Raw genomic sequence first — 27,873 nt, forward strand, 5'->3', positions numbered from 1 at the left:
AATATCAATATTGAATTTTTTGAATGTAAGTACAACAGAATGGAAGAAAATTTATTGATTGAAAAAGATAGATAGATATTCTTGTTAATCATTTTTAATGAAATGGTTTCTAACACATTTTATGTTTTCATATCAAAATTTTCATTATTCTTGTCATAGATTAATATTTACTGTATGTACAATGATATCTTTATGCATGTGAAAATAGAGTGTGTTAATACTCGTAGTAATTAAAGATTCTTACTAATTGATGCAGAATGTGTTTTATTACACCTGCTGCCTACGAAGAACGTTAATTTATTGAATATTCCTAACTAGGGATATTAAATATTTACATAATTTAAAAGTATTTATATAAATATTATATAAAATATTCATGAAATAATTTTATCGATTCTGGAGTTTATGACGTATGTAGTATTGTATATATGTATGTATATATTCAATTATTTTATTCATTTTATGCCGATATCGTGTTTCGTATTATCTTACGAATGCTAATAAATTATGATGTCATAGCTGAAGAATATTGTTATTTATAATATATACTTTATAATTAAAACATATGGTGTAAATGTGGAACATAGAATTCTATTGTGTTTTATATATTTATAATTTCTTATAAAATTTTATTCTGAAAATTATCGATCTTGAAATTACATTTTACTGATATGTATAGTTTAATGCAATTCAGTGAAATATGCATTACAACGAAACAGCTTTATGACAAATTATCTTTAAGATAGTTATATATTCGAAATATAAAACGTTTCTTGAAAATACTAAGCTTCGATTAATAAACCATATTTGAGACCAATATTGGTCAAGTTCTGAGTAGTTGATACACCCAAAACCGCAACCGCAATAGCAGCAATAGTGACTGCACCTTCCAAGTAAAGACCGTATAATACTCGCACATAGCCAACTATTGTTGAAAGACCACCGGCAGCAGTAAAATCTAAAGGAAATAGAACACTTGCTGCAATTGGCCTGGATCTAGCTACTCCAAAACACAAGACTCCCAGCAGATAGTAAGTGGCTGTAATTGAAAATAATGTATAGTTTTTAATTTAACATTAAATAAAATTAATAATTAAATTAACATTAATATTCGAACACAGTACTATCTCTGCGATAATAACGAGTTATTCTGAGTGGTAATTTTTATCGACCTTAATTTTATTTCACCCTGTACATGACATTATTTACTTAAAGTCATATTCTAAATCAATTGGCAAAGTTTTGCTTTTTTAACACGAAACATGCCTTTTATAAGGGCATATTTTTATCCTAATAAAAAAATAATACTTGAATCAGATTTTATGACTCCAAAGACCCCTAAAACAAGTCTCATTGAAATTATCGATGACATATTTACTGACACTAAATTTTATCAGCATTAGACTTGCCCAACATCGCAGTTGACCGACACCAGACTATATCAGCAACAGCTTCAACTTAATTATTATGTTTGGCAGTATGACTGTCAGTATCAGCACAGATAAATAAGAGCGGATTTTTATTTATCCATATCAGTTTATTGCTGCAGATAAAATCGGTGACCGATCGCCTTACAGCGGCCGGGTTAAAAATGCTAACCCAAACTTAACACAAACCACTTGATATTGATTTGTATTGAAATTACATTCAAACTTATCGTAAATTAATTGAAATTTACAAACGAAAACTTATTTAATTGCTAAGCAGATTGTGTTCGATATTTGGTTTGGATTAGTTCCTTAATCCGTACACCGTAAGGTGGCAGGCTATCAATCATCTATAGCATAAAATCTATCTAAGTAAAAGTCCTCTCTTATTCCCTTTTACTTTTGTGCTAATATTGCCAGTCAATCGAAGCTGTCGTCAGCAAAAGCTGTGGTCTATGAAATCTGGAGTCGGTCAAATTTGGTGTCAGTGAATAGTCATCGACGAAATCTGTGTCAATGCTTTCAATGGGATCCCCTAAAACTGTCCTGTTTGTAATTAATCGCGTAAAGTTAGCAGACATATAAATTTACTCCAGGTTTTTACTTTTTCAGATCACTAATCGCGATAACGTTATATTAACCAATCTCATAGAAAAATTATATGAATATTATAAGTGTATATACACGGGTATTATGATTTTATAATTACCTACACAAACGAAGGGCACTACCTTAACCCATTTTGGTACTGGCGGTGTATAACTTAGCTCTGTTTGCTCGTATCCTTCAAGTATCCTCGATATAGCATATCTTTGTAATCGTACTGCTAACAGAAGACCAAGATTCATAACTAAAAGAAAATGTGCAGGTATACCAATTGCTGCAAAAATAACAGTTACTGTTCGACCAGCTGTCGTTCGTGGAACCGGGGCACCAAAACCTAAGGGAAATAAAAGCATATTATAAACTGGCAAAAGTAAAAAAATATATGTGCCTATACGTAACTATGTTGCTTAAGCATCTAAAAACAGTATAGAATAAATAAAAGTAAGCGCCCAATCATATTTTTCGAAAGATTCGTTATCAGACTGCGTATTTTTATGAACTGTGCAAAATTATACAAAATATACATAGCACGAAAGACATGTAAACTATTCAATGTATAATGCTTTCCATAATATTTGTCAGGTAAAACAATTTTGTACCGAGGTTTAATTTCATCAATTATATTCTCAAAAATATAAATTTTCATAAAAATTCGCAGTCTATTCATTATGTTTCCTAAGTTTGCTAATGTTACATTTTACACTAATTATTTAAAGAAACGATACAATGTGCATATTAAAATCTTGCACTTGAAGCTAATACCGTTTGTATTTCTTCTTTTTTACATTTATCGCAATAATTAAGAAGCATTTATTTGCTACAGAAACAACATTTTAATTACCAAGAGTGGTGAGAAGTGAAAGCGCAAATAAGATACAACCCGGAAACGTCCAAAGTTGTCCACTATTTCCACTTTCGCCATATCCAGAACTAACTGCCATCAATAGCAACTTCTCGTGTTTTTCTACATATTGGTGCACTTTGTTACTCCAAAGCGGTTCTACGTCTTCTTCTTTTTCTGTACGCAACTGTCTCAATTCCGTCGCTAAGCCAACCGCTAAATCTTTCTGCATATCCTTCAATTTTACAACTTGCTCACGTTCCCGAGGGCCCTCAATGACGCAAAAAGCCACTGCACCAGCAATTGCCCAAATGGTAAGTAACCACGTCAATCCTATAATACGTAAACCACGTTTGTTAACTAAAAATAGTAAAAGCGAATTACACATTAAAATTGTTTGTCGATATGAGAATCATTTTTTTCAATAAATCACTGTACGTCCCGCTGCTTAGGTTCACCTCCTTTCGTTCGTATCAGGAGGTTTACTCGCGTGCAGGGATATTTTGGTCTATTTTTAATTATCAATAAAGACAAAGCCGAAAACGCAATTTTTTATTTCGGCGTCAAGAATCACCCCTTAAACTATGAAACATCTGTTGTTGGACACTCTGGACGGTGGCATATGAAAATATTCAAACACTCCTAAAAGCTTTGATTTGAAAAGCTTCGCTTCGAGAGCTCATTGTACATCTAAGGACAATGGAAAAAATCCATATATATATATATCTTCTATCTGTATTAGTTTATGCGATATAACGAATTTTCTGTTTTTATTTTGTGTTATCTAGTTATTAGAGGTGCACGGACACTCGATATTTCGAGTTCGGATGGAGTCGAGAATTCTACTCGAGATTGTGTCGTGATCCCTAAAGTTTGTAACGTTTGCGTACTCCCGATATTTCGTATTATTTCTTATGGTCAAATGTGGAAATCATTCTAAATCTAAAGATAGAAAATCCGATTGTAAAATTAAAAAAAAGCAGACCAGATCCAAGCCTCGGGTACCTGTATACTCCTACTAATTACCTTCACAGAAAAGGACCACGTTGTATTTAGAGGCAATCCTGTAAACGTCTTGTCATGCATCCGATTGCATTCTGAATGATTCCTGAATTTGCCGAAAAGCTTGTTCCATTCTGAACCTTAATATATTAACATCATCAATAGAGTTTTCACTGTTTGCAAAATTCCTTATATCTCATAGACAAAGATAGAGCATACGTTTATATGAACTTCTTTCATTGTTTTTAGATTTACAACCAACTCCTCAAGCGAGTCTCACACGTTCTGGTACACCCTGTATACTATGTGAAATATTTGAAAATCTCATTAGCACTGTAGCGAGACTCGACCTCGATTATTACTCCTACCTCGAGTCTGAAAATTGGATCTGAAAATGTAATAGAGGTTACAAGATATTTATTGGAAGCATACGTTTCGCAAAGATCAACAAAGTATTTCAACAGTCAATTGTGCGTTATATTCATAGAATACGGTATGTAGCGAGAACATCTTTAGCATTTGTACGAGTAGAACTTCGACTTTTAGTTTCTGCAATTGCTCTTGTTTGAAAACTCCTCTATAATTGCTCTTTCTATAATAGAAGTTCACCACTTTTCCCCAGTACTTATTATTCTTTGTTCACATAATAGAAGCTCTTCAAACAAGTGAATTCAACCAGTAAGAGTTCAGTTAATCGACTAAATTACTAACTTAACTGAAGTTTCGTTCCAATAGTTGGATTTCAGGTAAGTAGAGTTCTACTGTAACTGAATGTTTAAGACTACTAGTCGTGCTGTATACTAATTTCGCTCTAAATGTATGTTTGGTGATAAATGTCTTGTAACTTCTATATCCATTTTCGGATTGATTTCAAATTTTAGTATTATAAGCTTAGTTTTGTGGGGACAAAAACAATATTCATAAAAATATTGTGTGGTAAGTGTTCGAATACTTTCATGAGCCACTATATGTATACTTTATGGAAAGTATCTTCGATACACTATTTTTTATTAGCAATCATAAATTATGAGCGAAAGAAGAGATATCAATGTATTTTTACCAAACAACGAGAGTGATAATCTTCCTAGAAATCTAATATGTTTCCATATTTTCGAAAATCCTTTTACATTTGACGAAGCTACATCTTCTTCTTCGACGATATCTTTAACGGATGGTAAAACCCTGAGTCGCAATGGTAGTCCAACTGTTGTTTGAATAGCAATTGATTTCGTCGGTTTTTCGGAATTTGCGGTCGTTTTGTATCGCGGAGAGATGTCTTCCGAAACTGTTGTAGGTGTATCTAAGAATAATAGACTAAATTATTACTATACTTCCAAAGTATATAATTTTAATGCAACCTTTAAAAGTGATTTTCTTGCTTTATAATGTATCACGTAGATGATCAAAAATGATGATAAGAAGGAAATATATTTTCATTATTCAAGATCATTATAGTTAAATATAACATTGTCTCTAATAACGACGAGCCTCGCAAATCTTTAAGAATACAAGGTCTGGCACAATAACATGTACAGGTGGGCGTGAGGTGATTTCTTATGAAAAAATAAGAAGAAAATTTGACTAGCGTATAGTTGAACTTGGCTGATCACCGAGTGTGAGGAAATAATCAACAGGAAATTATCCTATACACGAAAATAAGTCGATAAGTGGAAACAATTTTTCACAAGATTCTTTGTTTCCGAGAAAAATAAATTTGAAAATATATCATGCGCGTGTACCAGGCCTGTTCTTAACTAAGCATATCGTTGCTTGGCATTGATAGTGGCATAACTCAACAAATTTTAAACTACATTATGTTTCTATTTTTATCGTGTAAAACAGTAAATATTTTCCATCGGTTTTGCGTCATAAGGAAAAATTATTACTTATGCTGTTATCAACCTGGCCTTAGTTTTACAACACTGGCTCATCTTCAGTCGTTTTGCGACAAGTAGAAGTTATACTGCTTTCGCGAATAGTCGCATAGCTTGTATCAAGTCAGCCTTATAATATCGTTGAAACGACTCGCGAAGATTTCTTTGTAAATTTGAAAAAAACTCTTCTCTAAAATATATATTTTTCGGGTTGTGCCACTATCAATGTTGTGCTAAGCAGCGACACTCAAACTTTAATTTCTTGGAAATGAAACCTTAAATGGAAAGTATTTTTACTTATTTTTGCACGTATAATAATCTCCTGTTGACTATTTACTCTTACCCAGTCGCTAATTAGTCACGATCAAGCGTCTTAGATAAATTTTCAAACTCGATTTTCTCAGAAATTAAGCTTCGAACGAAAAAATGTTATTCGATATTTTCTCTTTATTTTTTATAAGGAATTATCATATGCCCGCTTGTCTATAGCCTATACATACATGTTATTCGATTCGATCCTATATATGTACATAGATATGTTCCTGTAATGCATGAAATGTTATTACTTCGTTGAATTTATTGTGTATATTGTCAATATATTTCTTTAATTTGAATTACAATTATATAGTACAGTACAGTATATACGCATCTTGAGACTCATCTAAATTTTCTTAGGCTTAATTTCCAATTCTAAACTCTATAGTGCGTTCCGCTGTCCTACATTCGGTTTTTCCTTACGTATTGATTTAGTTCTTCTTAACGCGTTATTATTAATGAAACCAGAAATAGCATATACATCCAACCGGTGATACAGTCATCAAACTTATACTCCTGTACAATTCTGCAAATTATATAGTATTATTTAAAAGTATTGTATAGTATATATGAATATGTATACATATAAACGAGCTTGAAGGCAGAGAGATAAAGATAAAGATTTTGTCACAAAATAATTAAAGAAGCTTAGAAATATTTTAAAACTATCGCCAAAATAGATTGTTTTATTTTAATTTTACTTTCTCTTGCATTTATTATTTTATTCAGTATCGTTGCAAATTTATGGTTTGTGTGTTTTATATATTCATATAAACATTTGTATATGTCTTATGTAAAAAAATGTAAAATTTTAAGCTATCATAAAGAATGATTATACCTTAGGAATTATTATTATTATTATCTATCGTCGTTTAAATTCGGTTTGTCTCTAATAAATGACACTATTAAATATAAGTATAATTAGCTTCCATCTATTATTAAATAATCAATTAACGAGTAACTAAGTGTAGAGGTAGTAATAGTAGTAAACCTAAACGTACACATATCAAAAGAGCAAATGAATATTTCACAACATAATATAAAACTACGTGATTAGAACTAGATTTACTATTTCTCGTTTCATATACGCACATATATTGTAACTGGTTCGTAATTTAAATATCTTTTTGTGTTTTAACATACTTACATTGACATATCTTTGTCAAATTAAGTTAATATATCGACTTTTATAAGTTATTATATGAGGTGTATTTAAAACTGAAACTAAGAAGAAAACATAAAAAAATGTGAAGATCACAGGACCGTGAAGAGTTAAATTGTTATATAATTTATACAAGATACACGTCTCTACGTCTAAACATTCTGAAGAATTCATTTTGAAAATAGTATAGTTCCAATAACGTTTACTTGAATATGCAGGAATTGGAGAAAATAAAATATATGTATATATGCATGCATAATATCAATATGACGTGTAAGAGGTGTTTCCATTATTTTGTCCAACCCCTGTACACGATATGCTCGTATGATCAAATAATCTTGACAAACACTGTTAAAATTTAATCGATGATACAGAAATGTAAATATCTTTAATACGTTATCATACGATGTCAAAACACTTGACAAAAATTAGCCATACCTATTGCAAACACTACATCGTTGTCGTCTTCATTCTGGTTGTGCCTCTGCTGTTCGGTCATCGTTATGTGAAACTCGGTAACGCGACGTCCGATCTCGTCCTTCGATTTCGGATGTATTACGTTCCTATGGGCAGAATGTCGTATTTTGTGGATCTTGATCGCCCTGTGCATTTTCTTCCCGGCATGTTGTTTACGAGCGCATGTAACAGCAGACAGCGAAACAGGTGTCAACTTCGCAACGTCTATAACATCACTAACGGGCGTCGCAACACCCCCAAGGATTGGCGGTGCTGGGAAAAGGGGCACGTCCATTGACAAAGGTCAAGGTTCCTTTGCTTATGAAGTGCAATGCTATCATCGATAGCGATTTCTTTCTTTAACCTAGTCCTTTGTTGGTTCTACATCAATGTATCAAGGTAACGGAGGCATGTGTAACTTTTTTCTTTACACATATAACTAGTGCACTGGTGATGCAATCGTTTCCATTTCATAACTATTTATCCATGACCTTTCAGTATGCACAAATTTAATTTATAAAGAATATTTACCGAGGAACAAAGAAGTTTTGGGTTGAAACTGGTTCGTAAGAAATGTTTGTACAAGAGGAAACTGTTTGGTAGTAGCATTTTATATTTAATGGATTTAAATTCGAGCATCTTTTGATACTTTTGATATTTTCAAGTTTTATTTTTTATTTATTTCTAGTTGTATTTAAAAGAGATAATGATAGGAATGTTTGTTCCATTTCATGGCCATCGTTATATGTATTGCCTTTGTAAAATTTACGTATGAGTTACAGCTTATTTTATGTTTTTATTTCATATAATGTTATTATTATTTGTTTTTAACATCTTATTAATGCATGTAATATTAGAAAATTTTTTAATTCATTTATGATTTACAATTGCAACAACATCTGAAATAATGAAAACAAATTTCTGCGTTAGTTCAAAATATGAATAGTAACCATTTTGATTCTACTTATTTTCTTTATATATTTTATCTATATATTCTATTTATCTCCTCTAGTCGATCACTTACGAAAATTTAATTATTTAATCATGCTAGATAAAGTTACTTGAGGCGGTGCTAGGTCTAGATTACTGCACACCTAAGTATATAATACCAGGCAAAGCTCAGAGAGAAAGAGAAGGTTGGGGTTAGAGCAGGGGCAACAGCTTTGAGGTATGAAGAGAGTATAAGAAGAGGTGTAGGTGGATTATTAGGTAAAGAATGCGTAAAAGAAAAAGAAAGGGAAGTTAGAAGAACAAAAAGTATCAGAGCAAGAGAAGAATGGTTTTAGAGAAGTGATTGCAGCCAGCTAGGTGTAGAAAATCTAAGACAGCAGAAGATTGATATAATTAAGGTTCTGACAGAAAGGGACGAAGAGTTGCAAGGTCAAGATGCAATATAATAGAATTTGGAATGCCAAATATAATAGTAGGTACAAATATGTACATAAGAGTAGTGGGCAAAGCGAAATATCTGGAGAATGAAGGAAAAGGAGGCAGCCAGAGGCCTGTAGACTGGCAAATCGTTACTGGTCAGGAGAGAAAAAGAGAAAATGTATTTTATGTAGGTTAAAGATAGGCACTATAGATAGTGCTATAACAATTGCTAAAATATTGCTAAGTTTCCAGCGTACTAAGAGAGGAAGAGATAGGAGAATAGGGTTGTCATTTATAAAATTACCGGATTTTCAGAGGTCAATTTCACCCCCTTAAAGTGAATTTGAACAGGAGAACAAATTTGCTTAATACATTTCTGTGTTTTCTCCTCATATCCCCAAAGTTTCTTAATTTTTAGAATTTGCAGGTTGCGAATCTTCCGTTGTCGAATGAAAAAATCTCTCCACTACTTCGATAGCCTACTTCTTTACTACCCTATACTACCACTAGCCTCCCTCTTTCATCTTCAATTCAGTGGTTGGAATATTTGTTACTCTTTCCATTCCTGATATGTCACTATGACATACTTTTGTGCATAGTACGGAAACTAGAACCAACCACCCTATATATGTATAATCTTGACAATATATTTCAAGGGCATCAAAATCAGCAAGAAGGTAATCATTCGGCAACTTGGCCAAGTTTATTGATATTTATACTATAATCTTTTTCGGAAGAGCAAGATAACAAAACCTAATTTCTGTGTCACCCTGTATGATCGTAATAAAAGCTTATATAAGGTATTAATAGTAAGTATAATATAATGAAAAGTTTAGGATTTATTAAATTAATTTTCGATATTTAACTATCCGTTACAAACGATTTATTTCAGCATATTTTCTATCTGTAATTGTTGATATTATTTTTTCACATACATATTTCGTTGAGTAATCATGCGAAACAAATTTACAAAAATAAGAGTTATATTATTTATATGTTCTTTTACTTTTTAACTCTCACATAATGTATAGAATTGTTAACAAATGTATAGAATTATTTGTTCAATCTCTGTTTAAAGAATACTAAGTTCAAACCACTCGAATCTACTATAGGTCAGTCGTAGTATATCTACGATGCTCGATGCTTAAAAATTATAAACAATACTTATGTTTCTATTTTCCTAGATATCGAATGCATGCTCCTTTTCCTTCGCGTTTGTGATGTAAATGTAATCTCAAAGTAAACGTTTAAAAAGAGGAGCCGTGTGATAACAGGAAAACAAAGCTGATAAAGCTGCACTTAAAGGTCATATAATATTTGTGTGCGTATGTATCATACCGGTGATTATGTCTTCTTTAAATTTACTCATGTACTTACTATATACACGTACGACCATTGAATGAAAGTCCACGCATCAATATGTAGGCACGACCACACATAACAAACGCGGTTGGTACATCATAAATGAAAGGGAATGGAAGGAATATAAAGTTGAACTTGAAAATTACGATGTTTAGGAATCAAGACGAGGCGATCCGTATACTCCTCCGAACAATTTACAGACTACTGGCTTCGAATAGCATTTCGTAGATTTGGCGCATTGCATGCTACGGTGAAGGATGTAGTAACGTAAATGGTTCCCTATCGATACACTAAAATTAGAACACAACCTTGGAATAAATCACGAAGATATTAGCCAAATTTCATCGCACTTCTCGTTTTCTCCAGTAAGATACATCACGGTAGGTCATTATCGGATGTTGACCTAATGATATATGAATAATTTACAGTAGATACAGCGATTCATAACGCTTGTACAAAATTTTGATGTGTACGTTATACAAAACATTTTAATATTTCATTAGCACTCCCATAAAACACAACTATCGTGATTATATTGATAAAATTTGGAGCGGTATTTGAAACGATAAAATTTAGCGGAGACATTTAGACAGATTTAGGCCACGAGTCACTAGCGACAGAACTGTCGCTTTAATAGTTCTACAGGGTGAGTCACATGAATACCTGTTTTAATTTTTGAGATAAAGAGAAATGTCTGAAACAAAAATTGTTTGGTTCCAAAAGGGCCATCATATGGCTGTCAAAACGTTTTATCCGGTGAATGCGCTTAGAATATTTGAAGTTCGCCGTCATATGTTTAAGTGCAACTACATATTTTTGAACACCTGCCATTGTAACCACTCTCAAGGCGATTTCAACGACTACAGTCATTCAAGAACACAAAAGTACCTGTGTGAAAAATGAAAATTCATAAAGTATGCTTCTGAAACAGAACATTTTGTAATATGAAGGCAAACAGTTGTGGATTACTAAAATGGCTACTAACTTTGACACAAGGTCAGATAGGACACATATTGATACGAATTTTTTCCATTGTTTTTTCCTATTCACTTTTGAAGTATGTCCCATATATTACCCCGTATATTAATGATACACCCCGTATATTAAAATCGGTTTCCCACGTCTTATTGGCGATCAACGGCATGCAGCGAGTGAATATTTTTGTTTAGGTACGAGGCTGGTAAAACTGTGTTTTATTTTCTCATTGGATCGTTAGTGGCAACGTAAAGTAAACTACATTCCTAATACGATAATTCCAAAGGTAAACGTGAACGATTATCACCTAGCCAACCATCTATATCATACTTTAAAAGGAATTTCCACCTAGATAAGGTTTCAATTTGTGCACAATGAAATATCAGATATTTAATTCAGGATAAATTGTTAAATCTGTATTTGTGGGTAGGTCTACAGCCAACGGCATGGTCGTCTACATAGAGTTTTACTGGAAAGTTGCTCATTTTTAATGAGCCGCAAAAAGATGTTTCATCGCGATAATACCATAGCACAAACGCAATAATAACTTTAAATAGCTTACATATAATCCTATTAGCTATATTCTACGATATTACGAAGTACAATATAAATACATAGGTAGATACATCTCATAATATACGTATGTACACGTGCATGTACACAAACGTTTTTTCTATTGTACAACATCACACGTGTGTATATAAATTAATATAATAATTTTATTGCAATACCTATACCCATACAAATACATATAATGCAATACCCATAAAGAATGAAATGGTACAGTCCAGTCGTCGTTTTAGCTGCCATTTATTTTATAGTGGTTACTAAAAATTTGAGCCGAGTTTTTCTATGAATTTAAGCTGAAGTTTTTGTTTTCGTAGGTTTAAATTCTGGCGAATTGTATCGAAGGTAGGCACGCCTGCGCTGTATCGATCCAAAATTGACGGCCTCGTCTTGCCTGAACGGCAACAGCAGTGCCCAAGTACATCTCAGTTCAATGAATTTACCGCGTTTAGAACATGGAAAATCGTCTCTTTAACAACAATGCGTTGCTCTGGTCGAAAGTTCCTAATTTGGTTGAGTTTAATGTTCTTCTTTCTCCTGATTGGTCGTCTCTTGATCGATCGTGGATTCGATTTACCGATACTGGTGATCGGTACTAGCGATATCTTAATACCAAAGACTTATTCAAGTTTTCAGCAAGATGTACAGACTGGAGCACTTGCTTTCGTAGCCGGCATGTACATGGCAGGTCTGCAACCTAGGAACAGAAGTTTCTGCAGATGGTATCATGGCCTGCCGAATATGCTCTCGTATCCGGCATCCAAAGTCACCTGGAGTCCCGAAATCGGTGAGAAGAGCCCCTACAGAATTCTACCGTTTGTATTGCGCGGAACCGAGGAGAGGAACAAGCTGCCTCAGGTGACCCTCTGCACGCACGCCACTGCAGATCAAGTCTATGGAATCGTGGAATTAGCTCGGAGATGGGAGGGTCCATTAAGCCTGGCCGTTTTCACGCCTGGCCTCGACGCTGGTATCGCCGTTGCTCTCCTCGATCGGGCCTGTCGATGCGAACCTGAAATGTACAAGGTTTCCCTATGCACTCGCTCTCAAAACGGGTCGCTAGTAGTATGATTAAACTTCAGGCATTATATGCATACCGCATGTCTAAATCTATTCTCCATCGCGACTATCTCAATTTTCGTTCAATTTTAATTTAGTCATCGCCAACTACTTTTCTTGCGATACGAAAGCAACCGTATCTTAAAAAATGCAATCTGGGACAAAGATACGTGAATAGATAAAGAAAGTAGGTATCATCGAACTAGTGCCAGTATTACTTAGATTTTATTTGTTATATATCCTTATGGTATATAGATTATTTAGTTAGTTTAGTTAATTTGAAATTAACATTTACACTTTTGTGTAAACAAACTGTCTTTAAGGAAAATTCATTGATACCTATCTACACTGCCTGTCCATTTATTTCTGTCCCCTACTCTACGTAATTAACAGCACGCTATAATTTTCTACTGTCACGGTCTCAGAAATACTGCTAATCATGTTTTATAAAAATTATACTCTTTAAAGTGAAATGCAAGATTTTAAATTTCCTCTACCTTAAAAATTGTATGAAAAGAATAAAGTAAATTACATTGTTTCTAAATAATCTCTATAAAACACGTGAGTAAACATAAGTACATATAAGTGGTTTTTTTAATTACTAAAATACATCGCATCGTATCTATATAAGATTATATGGGTTAAATATAGAGATGAATACACACGTAAGTACACGGAAGTACTAACTACAGTTTTAACGTATGCCCTTTCACAGGTTTCTGTTCATTTGGTATTTCCGGCGAGTCGCCCACCAGCTTTAGGACATATTACTCGAATTCATGGTGACTGTGCGGCATCCGATCTTCAAAGAGGAGATAGAGGGACAGAAAGGAAACGAAGAAGCATGATTTATCCTATTAACGTAGCCAGAAATGTAGCCAGAATTCAAGCAAACACGACTCGTGTTCTAGTAACTGATATCGAATTATTACCTAGCCAAAGATTAGCATCCGGTTTTATGGAAATTGTCCGGGAAAAAACACCAAAAGGCAGAATCGTGTTCGTGGTACCAGTATTTGAGATAGAATCAAATGAAGTGCCACCATTGACAAAAAAGGAATTGCTTTCAGCAACGAAGGCTGGTCTAGCCGTTTATTTTCACAGGTTTGTAAAAATAATTCCAACTGTGCGAAAATGATTTTACAAAATTCATATCGGAGGGTTGTTTTAACTTTATATGTATTAACATGTGTTACGTTATATACACTGGCAACAAGAAAAAAAGAAAAAAGTATTTGTACACTACTGCGTTTGTTATAGTTAACTAGGTCCAATTATAATAAATTTTGTATCACTTAATGATATATATTTTCATATGATTGTCATCAAAGTTTGATATTATGTAAATGAAACGTAGAATTTAATAAAAGAACGTTTCATTAGGATATAAAAGTGTGTACAAATATTTCTTTCAGCCAGCGTATAACCATAAATGAGAAAATACAAAAGATTTTACAGAGAATTCCTGGTTTATAGATTTCTCTGTTCACACTGTCAAAGGTTCCCTGGACTTAGTAGATGGTTAATTAGACCTGATCCGGGTAAAGTGAAACCTCTTATTATTACGAAAAGGGAATATCCACATCATAGATGGGAGCCTGTATTCATAGGAACGCAAAATGATCCCTTTTATGCTGAAGAAATGTCTTGGGAAGGCAGACAAGATAAAATGAGTCAGGTATTGCGCGTATTCGACAGATTTACAGAAATAAAATACTAATAGAATTATACTTGTCCTATAAAATTTTATGCACATATGTATTAATAAAAATTAGTATAACATTCTATTTTAGAAGATCTACCATAATGAAAGGATATATTAAAATTAAATTTATTAAATTTAATTAATTAAATTTATAATGAATTTATAATTAATTTATATAAATTTATAACAATTTTACATGCATATAAATTTTAGTATTTACAGGTTATTTATAATAAAAATATACATAGTAACTACAGATTAACGATTAATCATAAAAAAATCGTTTTAAATTTCAATTAATCTCGTTAACTGTACTGTACATACTAGGATAGATACTAATTATTAAGAAAAAGATGAGCAATATAACACAATGTAAGGATACAATATAGTGTAAGAAACTAGGAATAAGAATGCAACAACCTGCTTGTAATAGGCTGTTGGCCTTAAGTGCAAATAAATTGTTATTGTTGTTATTGTTGTTGTTGTTATTATTACTACTATTATTGTTATTATGAGTAATTTCATAATGGTAGATTTTTAAAACAGAATATCATATGAATAATAAATTTTGTAAATAATAATAAATTGTGTAAGAAACGTGTTATATTAATTTTTAACATTTTCTTATAGATGTTCGAGATGTGTCTTTTACACTATCGACTAATTATACTTGATGGTGCCTTTTTAGTCCATACACCAGGTATTAAACGAAAAACAATAAAGATTGACAAAGCAAAACGAGAATTTTTAAAGCCTCACGAAAGAAAGAACGCTCGTATCTATCAACGTATAATTAGACGTTTATTGAAACAATATCCTGTTAATCGCAAATGCGCACAATAATATTTTTCGATAAAGGAAATCAGTATTCAGAGTAATCGCTTTTACTGTAGGAATAAAATAAACTTTGAAAGATACACGGAGTAGCTATATAAATGCTGTTTGTTTTCTAATAGTGTTATCTATATAAATGATACGTTGTATCTATACTACCATCCATTATAAAAGAGTGTTTTTATATTTATAAACCAGTAGAAATTAACTGAAAATATGTGCCTATTTAAAATACAAAACATAAAAAGTCTCGTAGCAGTAACTCCCTGAATAATGAATATATCACAATAGTTTATTATTACTTAGTAATAGTATAATATATTATTATTTTCATTTTTTTGTTCAACTGGACATTGAGGAACTTTGTTATTATACATAAAAAATATAAAGATACGTGTAAAGAATATAAATATATTCTCCCAGCTAAAGCGTTACTGCATTTGTTTGATAAAACAAATATAAAAGTTAAGGTTTTGTATAAAAAAATGTATTTACCTACGCATGTTTCGTACGTTTCAAAATTTTAAATTATCGAACGGAATTTTTTCTTAAATGTAAGTATTTACTTTAAATATTATACTTATCTACGAAATTAAGTAACCATGTTAGTTTATTTAATATTTTATATTTTATTATAGTTAGTTTATTTAATATTTAATATTTTTCAATTTTTTGCAATTATAAATAATTTATGCATAATTTTATTGAAACGACAATTAATATATAATAATGTATATTTAATACAAGAACTTGTAATTGTATTGTGTATGAACTTGTAATGTATCTAATTGTAAGTTTAAGTTTAAGGTATTAGTTTTCCTCAATACGGCACTGTGATAATGCGAAACTAACAATGAGTACAGATTAATTTTTAATGTTTGTTTTAAGTATTAAAATACATAATTTGATACAAATAGATTATAAAATTTCGTAAACAATACTTCGTATGCCAATCGTGATATGTACATATGTATATATGTAAGACCATAACAAGGTAAGGCATAAACAATTCATAAAAATATATATTATAATCTTAGTAATTTTTTTATTTTTTGTGACAAACTTTGATATTTCTTAAGAAAAATTAAAATCTTATATTCATTACTACTACTTTTCTGCTGGGATTAAAAACGAGGTTATCCATAAAATGTTTGTTATCAGAATGATTACACACACGTTTAATGTACATTTAGTATTCATAAATGATATTTGTGCAATGAAAATAGATATTAATTCGAATAATCGATTTTGAGTAAGAATTTTGTGGAAAAAAGATAATGATAAGTTATCTGTTTATTTGAAAATAAGAACAGAAATATGAGTCAAAAGGAAAACTAAGTTACGCGTGTATTGGAGATTGAAGCTACAGGCTCAATCTTCGAGCGGTGGCGTACAAGCACAGGAAGGTAGTTGAAGTTTGCTTTATTAAAGCAGATTAAGTATGTATTCCTTTAATTATTTCGGTTTTATAACATTTAGTGAATATTTATTGGAATTAAAATATAGATCATCAATTGCAGGAATTCTAATAATGGATATATTAAGGAATGTATCGTCGGCTTTTTGGTCAACTGATGTTTGGTTACCGCCTAATATAACGTGGGAAGATATCAAACCAAATTCAGATAATAAATATGCAGACTATCAACATTTAATTTATCCTCTGCCTATGGCATTTGTTCTTTTGATAATTAGATACGCCCTAGAAAGGTAATCACTTTATTCTTTTGTAATAATATATCAAATTTGTAATTGAACTGAGGTTATAGCGTATTTAAGTAAATATTTATATTTTATATCTTTTGAAATTCTTTATTATTGGAATTTCATTTTTTAAGTATTTCATTAAACTTTCAATGTAAGCTAAATTATAGTACACACATAATCTTTGACATGTTATAATAATGTGTATTACATAGAAAAAGATCACATGATACTATGCAAGGACATTCTAAACTCTTACATCAACTCAATTAATTGAAATTACATGCTTTATTAATCTTTTTGTAGGTACTGTTTTGCACCCATTGGTAAGTCCCTTGGTATAAAAAATACAAGAACAAAAAAAGCTACACCAAATGAAATACTAGAAAAAGCCTATCGTAGCAGAAAAATTAAACATAAACAGGTAAGCATGCATTAAATTAACTGGTTTCTTGATGTCATTAATAAAATTTCAATAAATAAAAATGAATCGTATTGTATTTGTTTATTGTATTGAGGCTTATGCCTATTATAATCTTTCTATATATGTGCATGCTTGATACAGTTTGTTTCTACCTTGGTTTTTTTCCTTAAAGCGAAATCTTAATTCACTATCTGTTTAAATATATTTATATCTTAATTTAATGTACAGATTACTACAAAACTTCTATGTGTCAGTCTTTGATATTTTGTTCTTGTTTTGATTGTTCTTCTTTGGTCTTTCTATTCATCTAAGCAGAAACCTTCTAACTTCGTGCTTCTCTTTATGAAGTTTGCTAATTCCCATATTTGCTTTTTTTGTTCCCATTGTTATTATTTATTATTCTTACTTCTCAACGTGATTTGTCTGATTTCTGTATACATTGTCATCTTCCTATAGTGTTTTGGATGTATTTTCTATTATTGTTTGTTGTATGTTGCTTTCCTCTGTTTCCTATAATGTGTCGTTATTTCCATGTCCAAATTGCTATAGTTTATGCCATAACTGGGTGATCTGCTTCCCCTTTTTGTCTGATACCTCTTTCTCCATTATCTTCAGTTTCTCACAGCATTTTCTCTGAAATCTATGTTCATCTGTGCTACCATGTCCCAGCAACTTTTCATTACCCCTAATTCAAAGTGTAATCTTTCTGTTTCTATTCTTGTCATGTAGTATGCATTATGTAATAATGTTGCTTTTATTACTGTGTCAAATATCTTTTGTGCTGGTTCTTATCCAAATAAAAATTTAATTGTAAACATGTTATTTCAATCTATTTTATTTGCATATTTTATTATAGAAATATTGATAACTATTTGAATAGTAAAATATAATTAATGAATATTTTGTTATTATCCATTTTACTCAGTTAATATATAAAGAGAAAAATAGTTTAGAAATATTTAATAAAAAGTTATGGTAAATAGCAATTATAGTAAATCAATGTTGATCTTCAATACTACAATACACCATGATATTAAACAACAATTATATTGGGAGCATAAAAAATTTGTTCAGTTCTAAATTGTGTGTTCAATATTAATTTCTTCAAACAGATTCATGTAATCTAAATCAAAGCAACTGAGAAATTAAATGTTATGGAGTTTTTTGTAATATGTGGATATATTTTAAGATCCTGGCACTGGCTAAACAATTAGATTGGTCTGAACGACAAGTAGAAAGATGGTTGCGATTAAGACGTACTCAGGATAAGCCATCAACACTTACAAAATTTTGTGAGAACAGGTTAGATTTTTAGAGTGAAATATAAAAAACGAAATATACTTCTCCATTTTTCGTTTATATAAAAGTTAATAATATGATAAAGTAAATTTTGCATTGAAATTCATACTATGTCTATATATATTTATCTTTAAATATTTAGTATAATCTATTCTTTTGTTACAGCTGGCGCTGCTTATATTACATATACTCATTTCTCTACGGACTAATTATTTTATGGGACAAGCCATGGTTGTGGGACATAAATCACTGTTATTATAATTATCCATATCATCCAGTTTCAAATGATATATGGTGGTACTATATGATATCAATGGCGTTTTACTGGTCTCTAAGTTTTTCTCAATTTTTTGATGTAAAAAGAAAAGATTTTTGGCAAATGTTCATTCATCATATAGCTACTATTGTATTAATGTGCTTTTCATGGGTTGGAAACCTAACCAGAATTGGTTCATTGGTGTTATTAGTGCATGATTGTGCAGATATTTTTCTAGAAGTAAGTATGCCTTATTTGAACTGCTGGTATGTAATATTGATATGACAAATTTGATATGTACATGGAAAATACATATATTTTTTTTAGGCTGCAAAAATGGCTAAATATGCTAACTACCAGAAATTATGTGATTGTATATTCGTCATTTTTACAGTCCTATGGATTGTCACACGTATTGGTGTTTATCCATTTTGGATAATTTATAGGTATGTTCTGATAATTTTAATTTCTAATATATTTCATTAATATATTACATTAAATGTTGCAGCACATCGATAAAGGCACCTAAAATAGTACCTATGTTCCCAGCATATTATATTTTCAATTCTTTGCTAATTTTATTGTTATTCCTTCACATGATCTGGACATATTTAATTCTTAAAATCGCATACAACGCTTTCTATGCCGGCCAAGTAAGTTTTACGCTTTTTGATACTATATAAATTAAATGTAATTGTGAAATGTTTCAGAATTTTAATTTATACTTGTAATTTTTCAGATGGAAGGTGATATTCGTAGTAGCAGCAGTGAAGATATTTCAGATAACTCCATTGATAGTACACCACTAAATAATTCCACAAATTATGTTACCAAGCAAAATTCCAGACAGAAGGTTCACTAACAAATAACTTTTTAGAAAAAAGGTTATTGCAACAGTAATAAGGCAAGAATTCAAATATTTAGCCGGGCGCCAATTAATTTCAGCGAATTTAATAAACCCTTGCATTTATCGTAGTATGATAATTAAAAACCTTAACTTCGATAAAGTTATTAAAAAGGTTATTGACCTTTAAAACATTCGCCTTCTTTAGTTATTATTTTTTTAAATAATTTAGCACTACAAAGAAGTCATTTAATTGTTTCATGAAACAATCACTCATTATTTTAATGTTTTTACGTGTGAAAGAGTGAATATTAAGAACTACGAATTATTCTTTTTATTATTACTCATACCATTTATTTATATACATTTTATTTAATAATTTAAGAAATCGTGTTTTTCTTCCTTTTTAAGTAAATTCTGATTACTTAGTCAAACAAATGATGGACCAAAGTTTAAAAACGTTCAATATTTGTAATTTCTAAATCTTCTTAAAGTTTAGTACTTCATTATGTTTAATAACGCTTATTTATTCTTATATGTTTTACAAATGATGTCCTAAATTTTTTAATTAAGGAAATTAATAATAATGTATTAAATAAGTTTAATCCACTTTTTCTTTAATTAACCTCCTTTATTATAGTTCTCTGAGGATATTTAATTAATTTAATTATTGTAATATTAGTGTTTCTTATATAAAAATAAATGTATTGTTCATTTTACTCTCCAAAATGTACATTGATATCTAGACTATAAAAGTTATCAAAGCACTATGAATAAAAATCTAGAAAGTATATAATATGCACTAATTTATTTACATATATGACAAGCAAGAGGAGAAATTTGTAAATAAATATTGATTGTAATATTCATCTTTAATGTATAATCTGTTTTGTTCTACATGTTTTAATTACTTTATCAGTATTGTGATTTGTATAATATAATTTACAAATATAGATGTAAATGTTAATAGTATACAATAATAATGATTACAATAATGATGAAAATTATCATATATATAAATTATGTATTATTATTTGTTGTTATTCTTCATAAATATTATAATTACATAGACTGCGGATAGACTGCACACAATATGAAAAATATATAGGTATAAAGTATCCAAAGTATATAGTACTTACATATAGTCCCTTCGGAAAGTAAGTTAACAATTTTAGATTTAAATTTTTGGCGGGAGCGTTAATTTACTTTGCGGGGTGTATATTAACCTATAACACTTGGCAAATAAGACAATTTTCCACTGCGATTTTACTGTTTTAATTATGTTCTCAAAAATATGAATTTACATACAAATTTGCAGTCGAATTATATTAAATACTTAGAAAATTTAAAGTAAGAAGAAATGATTTGGATCATTTCTAATATCATACATTATGCACTGTATAAAGAATGATAAAAATTTGAAATTAGCGCCAATTATAGTAAATTATTCGCCATATTTGATAGACATCGTTAAGTAGTAAAGCTTCCACTCTTAAAAGTCGTTTCATTGCAAGTACATTATCGTGTTTTCGTATAATCGTATTTTTTTTTGGCCGGTAGAGATTCGATCGATAGAATTGTACTGAGGGTCACCTTGAAGTGTTACTTGAATTTGAGTGAAGCATAAGGTCTCGATATACTTTAAGTTGATCGCTATTTATTTTCTAATAAATTTATTTAAAAAAGATAAATATGGGAGGAAAATGGTCAAGTATGGATCCTTCTGAAGTCGAAGTTCCAGAAATAAATGCTTTATTGGAAAGAGATCCATACCTAAAACCTTATGAAAATGAGATTCGCAAAAGGTATTATGTACATTTTTAAACATATGTAAATGTCTGTTTTGGACATGTATAGTTTTAGATACAATTAAGGTAATTCAGGATAAAATAATATCTAAATGACATCAAAAAGTGTTTATATGTACAATAATTTTTTTTACCAGATATGCTTTATTTAAAGACTATGTAGAAAAAGTGGAAACCGGCGATGGCACTTTGGATAAATTTTCAGAAGGTTATAAAACTTTTGGAATTCATATAAAAGAAGACAATAGTGTTATTGCAAAAGAATGGGCACCGGGTGCACAAGAATTATTTTTAATGGGAGATTTTAGTAAGTAGATTAAAACTATAAATTATGTAAAACTAATATAAAATTGCAAAAAGACAAATGTAACAGAAACAGCTTATTCAATTGTCCAATATAGAATATAATTAACACATTGAATATTATATAGGCCGCCAACAGTCCACTGATTGTAGTTATTTTGTATAAAAGGAAATTTGATTATGAAATGCTTTAGAATATAATCAATCGATGCATAATTATCATATATGATACAATTATAATACTGAAGCCTAGATGAAAAGTCATGTCAAAGTAATTGAACATTTAACATGTTAATTATTAAATACCACTGTATTCAATTGTGTCATTGTATTTATTTTAGAAGATATAGCATGATATATTTGTTTATGTATAACCCAGTGAATTAATGCATTTTTTATTTATTTATAATACTAACATAATTCTAATTAAAAAATGAGATTGGGAAGCAAATGTTTGTTAATATATTAATTTTTATAAAAATCAGAGAAAGTTTTGTACTATATGTATTATATATACATATTTCAAAATTGAATGTATGGTTCATTTAGAGGTCATTGGTCTTAAAATCTTAAAATATGTTTGCAAATTTTCTGTTTACAGATTTTCAGATATGGTTTATATCTATTATAAGTTCTAATATTTTTGTTTGGTATTAAATAATGTGAGAATTAGTTTGTCTTCTTTGGCAATTCACAATATAATACATAAATTCTTACGTAATAATATATAGCATAAGAGATGAAACAAAAGTATTTTAAAGATTATAATATTTTTATATTTTTATTTCCAGATGGTTGGAATAAGACAGCTAATTCATACAAAAAATTGGATTATGGTAAATGGGAATTACATTTACCTCCTAATGCTGATGGTAGTTGCCCTATAAAACATCTTTCAGAAGTCAAAATAATTGTAAAAGATCATAACAATGAATTATTGGAACGATTAAGCCCTTGGGCTACATATGTTACACAAAATCGAGCAGAAAGTGTTACATATAAACAACGTATATGGCACCCATCATCTGAAAATGTATATATATGTACATAAATATGTATATAATTACTTTATACAACTAGAAGTTTACATTATTTTCAATTAATTTCATAGTATATATTAAGACCTCAAAGTGACATATTTTTATTCAGGTTTATAAATTTAAATATTCCAAACCAAAAAAGCCAGAAAGTCTCAGAATATATGAATGTCATGTTGGTATTGCCACTGAAGAATTGAAAGTTGGCACATATTTAGAATTTGCGGAAAAAATAATTCCTCGCATTGTAAAACAAGGCTATAATGCTATTCAACTGATGGCTATTATGGAGCATGCCTATTATGCAAGTTTTGGATATCAGGTGTGTACCTATCATGGATAATCTTAAAAGGTTTGTTTATAAAACTAATGTAAGTGAATGTTAAATTTCATAACAATATATTTAATTAAATTTAATAAGGTGACTTCATTTTATGCTGCTTCATCTCGTTATGGTACACCAGAAGAATTAAAGCAGTTAATAGATACAGCACATCAACATGGTTTATATGTTTTATTGGATATGGTGCAGTCACACGCATCAAAAAATACATTGGATGGATTAAATATGTTTGATGGTACCGACTCTTGTTTCTTCCATGCTGGTAATCGTGGTCAACATCCGCTTTGGGACAGTAGACTTTTTAATTATGGAGAATACGAAGTGTTGCGATTTTTACTTTCCAACTTACGTTGGTACATTGAGGAATATAATTTTGACGGATTTAGGTATTTGTTTATACCTTAAATTAACTAAAATGTCATTTTATCATATAATATTTACATTGTAAATACTTATAATATTAAATTTTATAGATTTGATGGAGTTACATCAATGTTATATCATTCAAGAGGATTTGGACAAGGTTTTAGTGGCCACTATGACGAATATTATGGTCTTAATGTTGATGTTGAAGGTGTAGTATATTTAATGCTTGCAAATCATATGCTGCATTGTTTGTATCCAGAAATTGTTACAATAGCTGAAGATGTTAGTGGAATGCCTGGGGTTTGCAGGTATAAAATGTTTTAAGATTGCAATGTTAAATAAGTTTTTCTTTTAGCATAAATTTTTCGTAAGTTAATTACTAATTTTTTCTTTTTTCTATAAATATTAAAGGCCAATTCCTGAAGGCGGTATAGGATTTGATTATAGATTAGCTATGGCGATTCCTGATAAATGGATTAAACTTTTAAAAGAGGTGAGAGATGAAGATTGGAGTATTGGAGATATTTGTTGGGCACTAAGTAATCGAAGATGGATGGAAAAAACAGTGGCTTATTCAGAATCTCATGATCAAGCTCTTGTAGGTGATAAAACAATTGCATTTTGGCTTATGGACAAAGAAATGTACACACATATGAGTATAACGAGTCCACCTAACCCAATCATAAGTCGTGGAATTGCTCTTCATAATCTTATCACATTAATTACACACGGATTGGGAGGTGAAGGTTACTTAAATTTTATGGGTTAGTTTTAAAAACATATTTTTGTAATTGTAACTTCTAATAATTTAGAGTTATATATTTCTTAATATATAAACTGTTAGGTAATGAATTTGGACATCCGGAATGGTTGGATTTTCCACGAGCTGGTAATGCAGATAGTTACCATTATGCTAGGAGACAGTGGAATTTAGTAGATGATGAGTTACTAAAATACAAATTTATGAATAATTGGGATCGTGCTATAAATACTCTTGAAGAAAAATATGGATGGTTGCATGCAGGCCCTGTAAGGTTTAAATAAAAATATTTATGTATATTAACTCCAGTGATAAAATTTATATGCTTTTTATAGGCATATGTAAGTTGGAAACATGAAGAGGACAAAGTAATTGTTTTCGATCGAGCAGAACTTGTATTTGTGTTTAATTTTCATCCAATCAAATCATTTCCTGATTATACTATTGGAGTAAAAAATGCAGGAACTTATAAGGTTCTATTATGTAGTGATGATAAAGATTTTGGTGGGGAAAACCGTGTTGATACTAATGTACAACATTTTACCAAACCAGAACCATTTTCTAATTATTCAAATAATATGATGATTTACATTCCTTGTCGTACAGCTATTATTTATGTTCGAGGTAAGTCATTATAATATTAGTTATAGTAATGATAATTTACATATATCAATTTCTTAATTTCAGAAACTTAAGAGCTTTACAGAGGCATAGCCAGAAGAAGAATTGATTTTAGTGTTATATATAAATAAAAGTTACTATTTTTCCTACCAAAGTTTAGATCAATATGTAGTGTTAAGTAAGAGAAAACAAAATAACATATATTTAAAGCTTTGCAAAGAGTTCAGGAGGTGCAATTAATACAAAACAATTAAAAAAAGAAAAGTACAAACCAAAATACTCATGCCATTTTTTAAAGGAATAATTTTATTAAACAAAGGTTTACATATATATTTGACACATATACATACACATTGAAGTATGCATATTTACATTTGAAAATAATGTAGTCAAAAGACGCAAATTAAATAAGTTTACACTAATAATTATGTACAATATGTTAAAAGATGTTTTATATTTTGATATCAAATTTTAGTATTTATAAATATTTTTAATAAAGGATTGTGTTTTTCAATTTGTGTATTAATCATTAATATATAGAATTGTTTTCTGGTTTTAAGAGAGCAAGATAAAAATAAATTACTTAAATTTATGTTATTAAATGCAGAAACAAATAATAGTAAGATGCTATATTGTTGTACTGTTGGATTGTTTGTTATTGTAAATTCGTATTTTTATTTTTTCATAAAATAAATAACTTTTTTTCATTTTTATGTTTATTTATATTTTACATCACTAAATTGTGCTTCATTTACATCGTAATCTTTCATTTTATTCTCTAAGATCCACCATTTATCTAAAAATCCAATATCTACCACTCTTTGATAAAAGGTTAGATATTGTGTTTTTAAATAAGGACAAGCAACTTTGTACAAGGAACACATTTTGTCATAGTTATCTAACCAGATTAAACTAACTATACCTAAATCCAGCCGCCGCACAATTCCTTCATTATAAGATTGGCTTAACCATTGTAGATATTGTTCAGACTTTGGATTACGTATAGCTTCTCCCACTTGCATTACTTTTATAGTATTTTCTAATAAATGTTCTTTGAAGGAACGCTCATCTGGATTATGCCTGCGTAGATATATATAGGATCCTAAAACTAATTAAATAAAGTTTTTAATATAAACATATATTAAAAATTTTTATCCTTTATATTTATTTTATACTTTAATCTTTTACTAGTCTCTAGAACAAAAATATACACTAATAACTTTTTGTGCTTAGCCAATATTGTTAAAATTATTATTGTTCGTTAATGAAACATAAATGTACGCACGAGAAAAATAAATAGATGCTTTAATAGGATGTTCTTTTAAACTTTTAGCAATATCCAATGCTGTTTCTTTATAATCCATATAAATACTCGTCCAATAGTTTTCTGCAAATAAAGGTTTATTTCAATTAAAGCAATCTTGTTTTCCTGAAATTTCTTTCTCATAAACAATTACTCGTGGTAATATTCAGACACAGTACTACTTTCAGCATTTGTTTCTTTTAAAAATCATGTTGTTTATTCTATGAAAATATGTACCAGTTACTATATCTTCAAAATATATTCACAATTCTTTCTAAACAATAACATTTAATTATACAATAGACTTTTGACAAAAAAGAGGTTGTCCTCTTTGTTTCTTAAATTCAATGCAGTCTTGGTCTTTATGTCTTCTAATATCTGCTGCAATTAATACTAATAATTGTGCAACTTCTGCATAACTTTTATTCATTTCTCTATAATAAGTTACAAGTTATCTTTTATCACTTACTATTCTTTCCTTTTCATGACATGTTAAGTCTTCTGATATATTAAAAAATATTGATATTAATTTTTCCTGACGTTCATTATACAAAACAATTATACAAAATAAATCTATTTTGCATTCAAATTGTTTCCAAGAATTACCAGATTGCAGAATGTAAATAAATGTCAGAATGTTAGTATGATGTGAAAGTAAGACAATTTTTCATTAAAGACCTACTGTACTATTCAATATTATTTTTAGTAAGAAATGGTTTATGTATTTTCAAGCTACTATAAATGGTACATATTCTTGTAGAATAAGCAACAAGACATTAGATCATCCTCTCTAATACGAAGTAACAAATAAAGAGATAATATCCGAATATTAATGTAATTGTAGCATAAAAGAGCTACTCACTCCATCGTTGGAGAAGCGCTGCTCTCATTGCTGCTGACATTTTGAAAATTTTCTTTCTCATTACATTAGTAATATCAGATAATATAAATTGTTCGTCTTAAACTTGTAGCATGCTTGTAACATACTATTATGCTTGTAACATACTATTCTAGTTATTCTAGTTACTTACGTCACTTTACGCCTGAAGTTATCTGTTTATTATCTCTCTAGATTTTGTAGTAAGAAATGTTACTTCTTTTATAAATGAAGAAAAATTGATAATTAGGATTTATTATGAAGAAGAAGATTTAAAATGTTGTATTTAACATTTTGGAACGACTTTACATTAAATTTTGTTTATTTTAAAATCAAGTGCCGAATTAAATTTTGTTTGAACCAATCGGAATT

The 27,873-nt window shown here is 29.9% G+C and overlaps 5 protein-coding genes across 10 annotated transcripts; 3 read left to right on the plus strand and 2 right to left on the minus strand.

Moving 5' to 3' along the window:
- Positions 1 to 66: 66 nt before the first annotated feature.
- On the minus strand, positions 67 to 11,366 carry LOC117242667 (open rectifier potassium channel protein 1-like). 3 transcript variants are annotated; one of them, XM_033509537.1, is made up of 6 exons: positions 10,432 to 11,366; positions 7,666 to 7,956; positions 4,937 to 5,176; positions 2,875 to 3,207; positions 2,137 to 2,367; positions 67 to 1,039 (listed from the first exon to the last, which is right to left on the minus strand). In XM_033509537.1, the coding sequence occupies exons 1-6, from the start codon at positions 10,448 to 10,450 to the stop codon at positions 783 to 785; spliced, it is 1,371 nt and encodes a 456-aa protein (XP_033365428.1). In that variant the 5' UTR covers positions 10,451 to 11,366; the 3' UTR covers positions 67 to 782. The 3 variants fall into 3 exon arrangements, with proteins under 3 accessions (XP_033365428.1, XP_033365427.1, XP_033365429.1); XM_033509538.1 differs by having other exon boundaries at positions 68 to 1,039; positions 7,666 to 7,790; positions 10,432 to 11,361; XM_033509536.1 differs by lacking the exon at positions 10,432 to 11,366 and having other exon boundaries at positions 7,666 to 8,465.
- Positions 3,059 to 15,846, plus strand: LOC117242668 (beta-1,4-glucuronyltransferase 1-like). Of its 2 annotated transcripts, none has more exons than XM_033509539.1 (5): positions 3,059 to 3,188; positions 12,276 to 12,984; positions 13,733 to 14,121; positions 14,494 to 14,695; positions 15,353 to 15,846. In XM_033509539.1, the coding sequence occupies exons 2-5, from the start codon at positions 12,439 to 12,441 to the stop codon at positions 15,563 to 15,565; spliced, it is 1,350 nt and encodes a 449-aa protein (XP_033365430.1). In that variant the 5' UTR covers positions 3,059 to 3,188; positions 12,276 to 12,438; the 3' UTR covers positions 15,566 to 15,846. The 2 variants fall into 2 exon arrangements, with proteins under 2 accessions (XP_033365430.1, XP_033365431.1); XM_033509540.1 differs by having other exon boundaries at positions 14,518 to 14,695.
- A 551-nt stretch (positions 15,847 to 16,397) lies between these two features.
- On the plus strand, positions 16,398 to 20,236 carry LOC117242673 (ceramide synthase 6). Of its 2 annotated transcripts, XM_033509553.1 has the most exons (9): positions 16,398 to 16,550; positions 16,865 to 16,995; positions 17,063 to 17,266; positions 17,567 to 17,684; positions 18,874 to 18,986; positions 19,149 to 19,479; positions 19,567 to 19,685; positions 19,748 to 19,892; positions 19,979 to 20,236. In XM_033509553.1, the coding sequence occupies exons 3-9, from the start codon at positions 17,088 to 17,090 to the stop codon at positions 20,099 to 20,101; spliced, it is 1,128 nt and encodes a 375-aa protein (XP_033365444.1). In that variant the 5' UTR covers positions 16,398 to 16,550; positions 16,865 to 16,995; positions 17,063 to 17,087; the 3' UTR covers positions 20,102 to 20,236. The 2 variants fall into 2 exon arrangements, with proteins under 2 accessions (XP_033365444.1, XP_033365445.1); XM_033509554.1 differs by lacking the exon at positions 16,398 to 16,550 and having other exon boundaries at positions 16,757 to 16,995; positions 17,077 to 17,266.
- A 1,375-nt stretch (positions 20,237 to 21,611) lies between these two features.
- On the plus strand, positions 21,612 to 25,843 carry LOC117242662 (1,4-alpha-glucan-branching enzyme). Of its 2 annotated transcripts, none has more exons than XM_033509526.1 (10): positions 21,612 to 21,888; positions 22,029 to 22,198; positions 22,986 to 23,227; positions 23,344 to 23,553; positions 23,653 to 23,960; positions 24,048 to 24,248; positions 24,352 to 24,704; positions 24,785 to 24,969; positions 25,036 to 25,324; positions 25,388 to 25,843. In XM_033509526.1, exons 1-10 carry the CDS (start codon positions 21,776 to 21,778, stop codon positions 25,393 to 25,395), a joined length of 2,079 nt encoding a protein of 692 aa, XP_033365417.1. In that variant the 5' UTR covers positions 21,612 to 21,775; the 3' UTR covers positions 25,396 to 25,843. The 2 variants fall into 2 exon arrangements, with proteins under 2 accessions (XP_033365417.1, XP_033365418.1); XM_033509527.1 differs by having other exon boundaries at positions 21,830 to 21,957.
- A 163-nt stretch (positions 25,844 to 26,006) lies between these two features.
- LOC117242684 (mitochondrial import inner membrane translocase subunit Tim29) lies at positions 26,007 to 27,641 on the minus strand. The gene is made up of 3 exons (XM_033509578.1): positions 27,487 to 27,641; positions 26,607 to 26,708; positions 26,007 to 26,429 (listed from the first exon to the last, which is right to left on the minus strand). The coding sequence occupies exons 1-3, from the start codon at positions 27,545 to 27,547 to the stop codon at positions 26,038 to 26,040; spliced, it is 555 nt and encodes a 184-aa protein (XP_033365469.1). The 5' UTR covers positions 27,548 to 27,641; the 3' UTR covers positions 26,007 to 26,037.
- Between the last annotated feature and the right edge of the window lie 232 nt (positions 27,642 to 27,873).

This window comes from Bombus vosnesenskii, unplaced genomic scaffold (assembly GCF_011952255.1).
Source record: "Bombus vosnesenskii isolate JDL3184/JDL3185 unplaced genomic scaffold, Bvos_JDL3184-5_v1.1 scf7180000016275, whole genome shotgun sequence".
Classification (NCBI taxonomy): Eukaryota; Metazoa; Arthropoda; class Insecta; order Hymenoptera; family Apidae; genus Bombus; species Bombus vosnesenskii.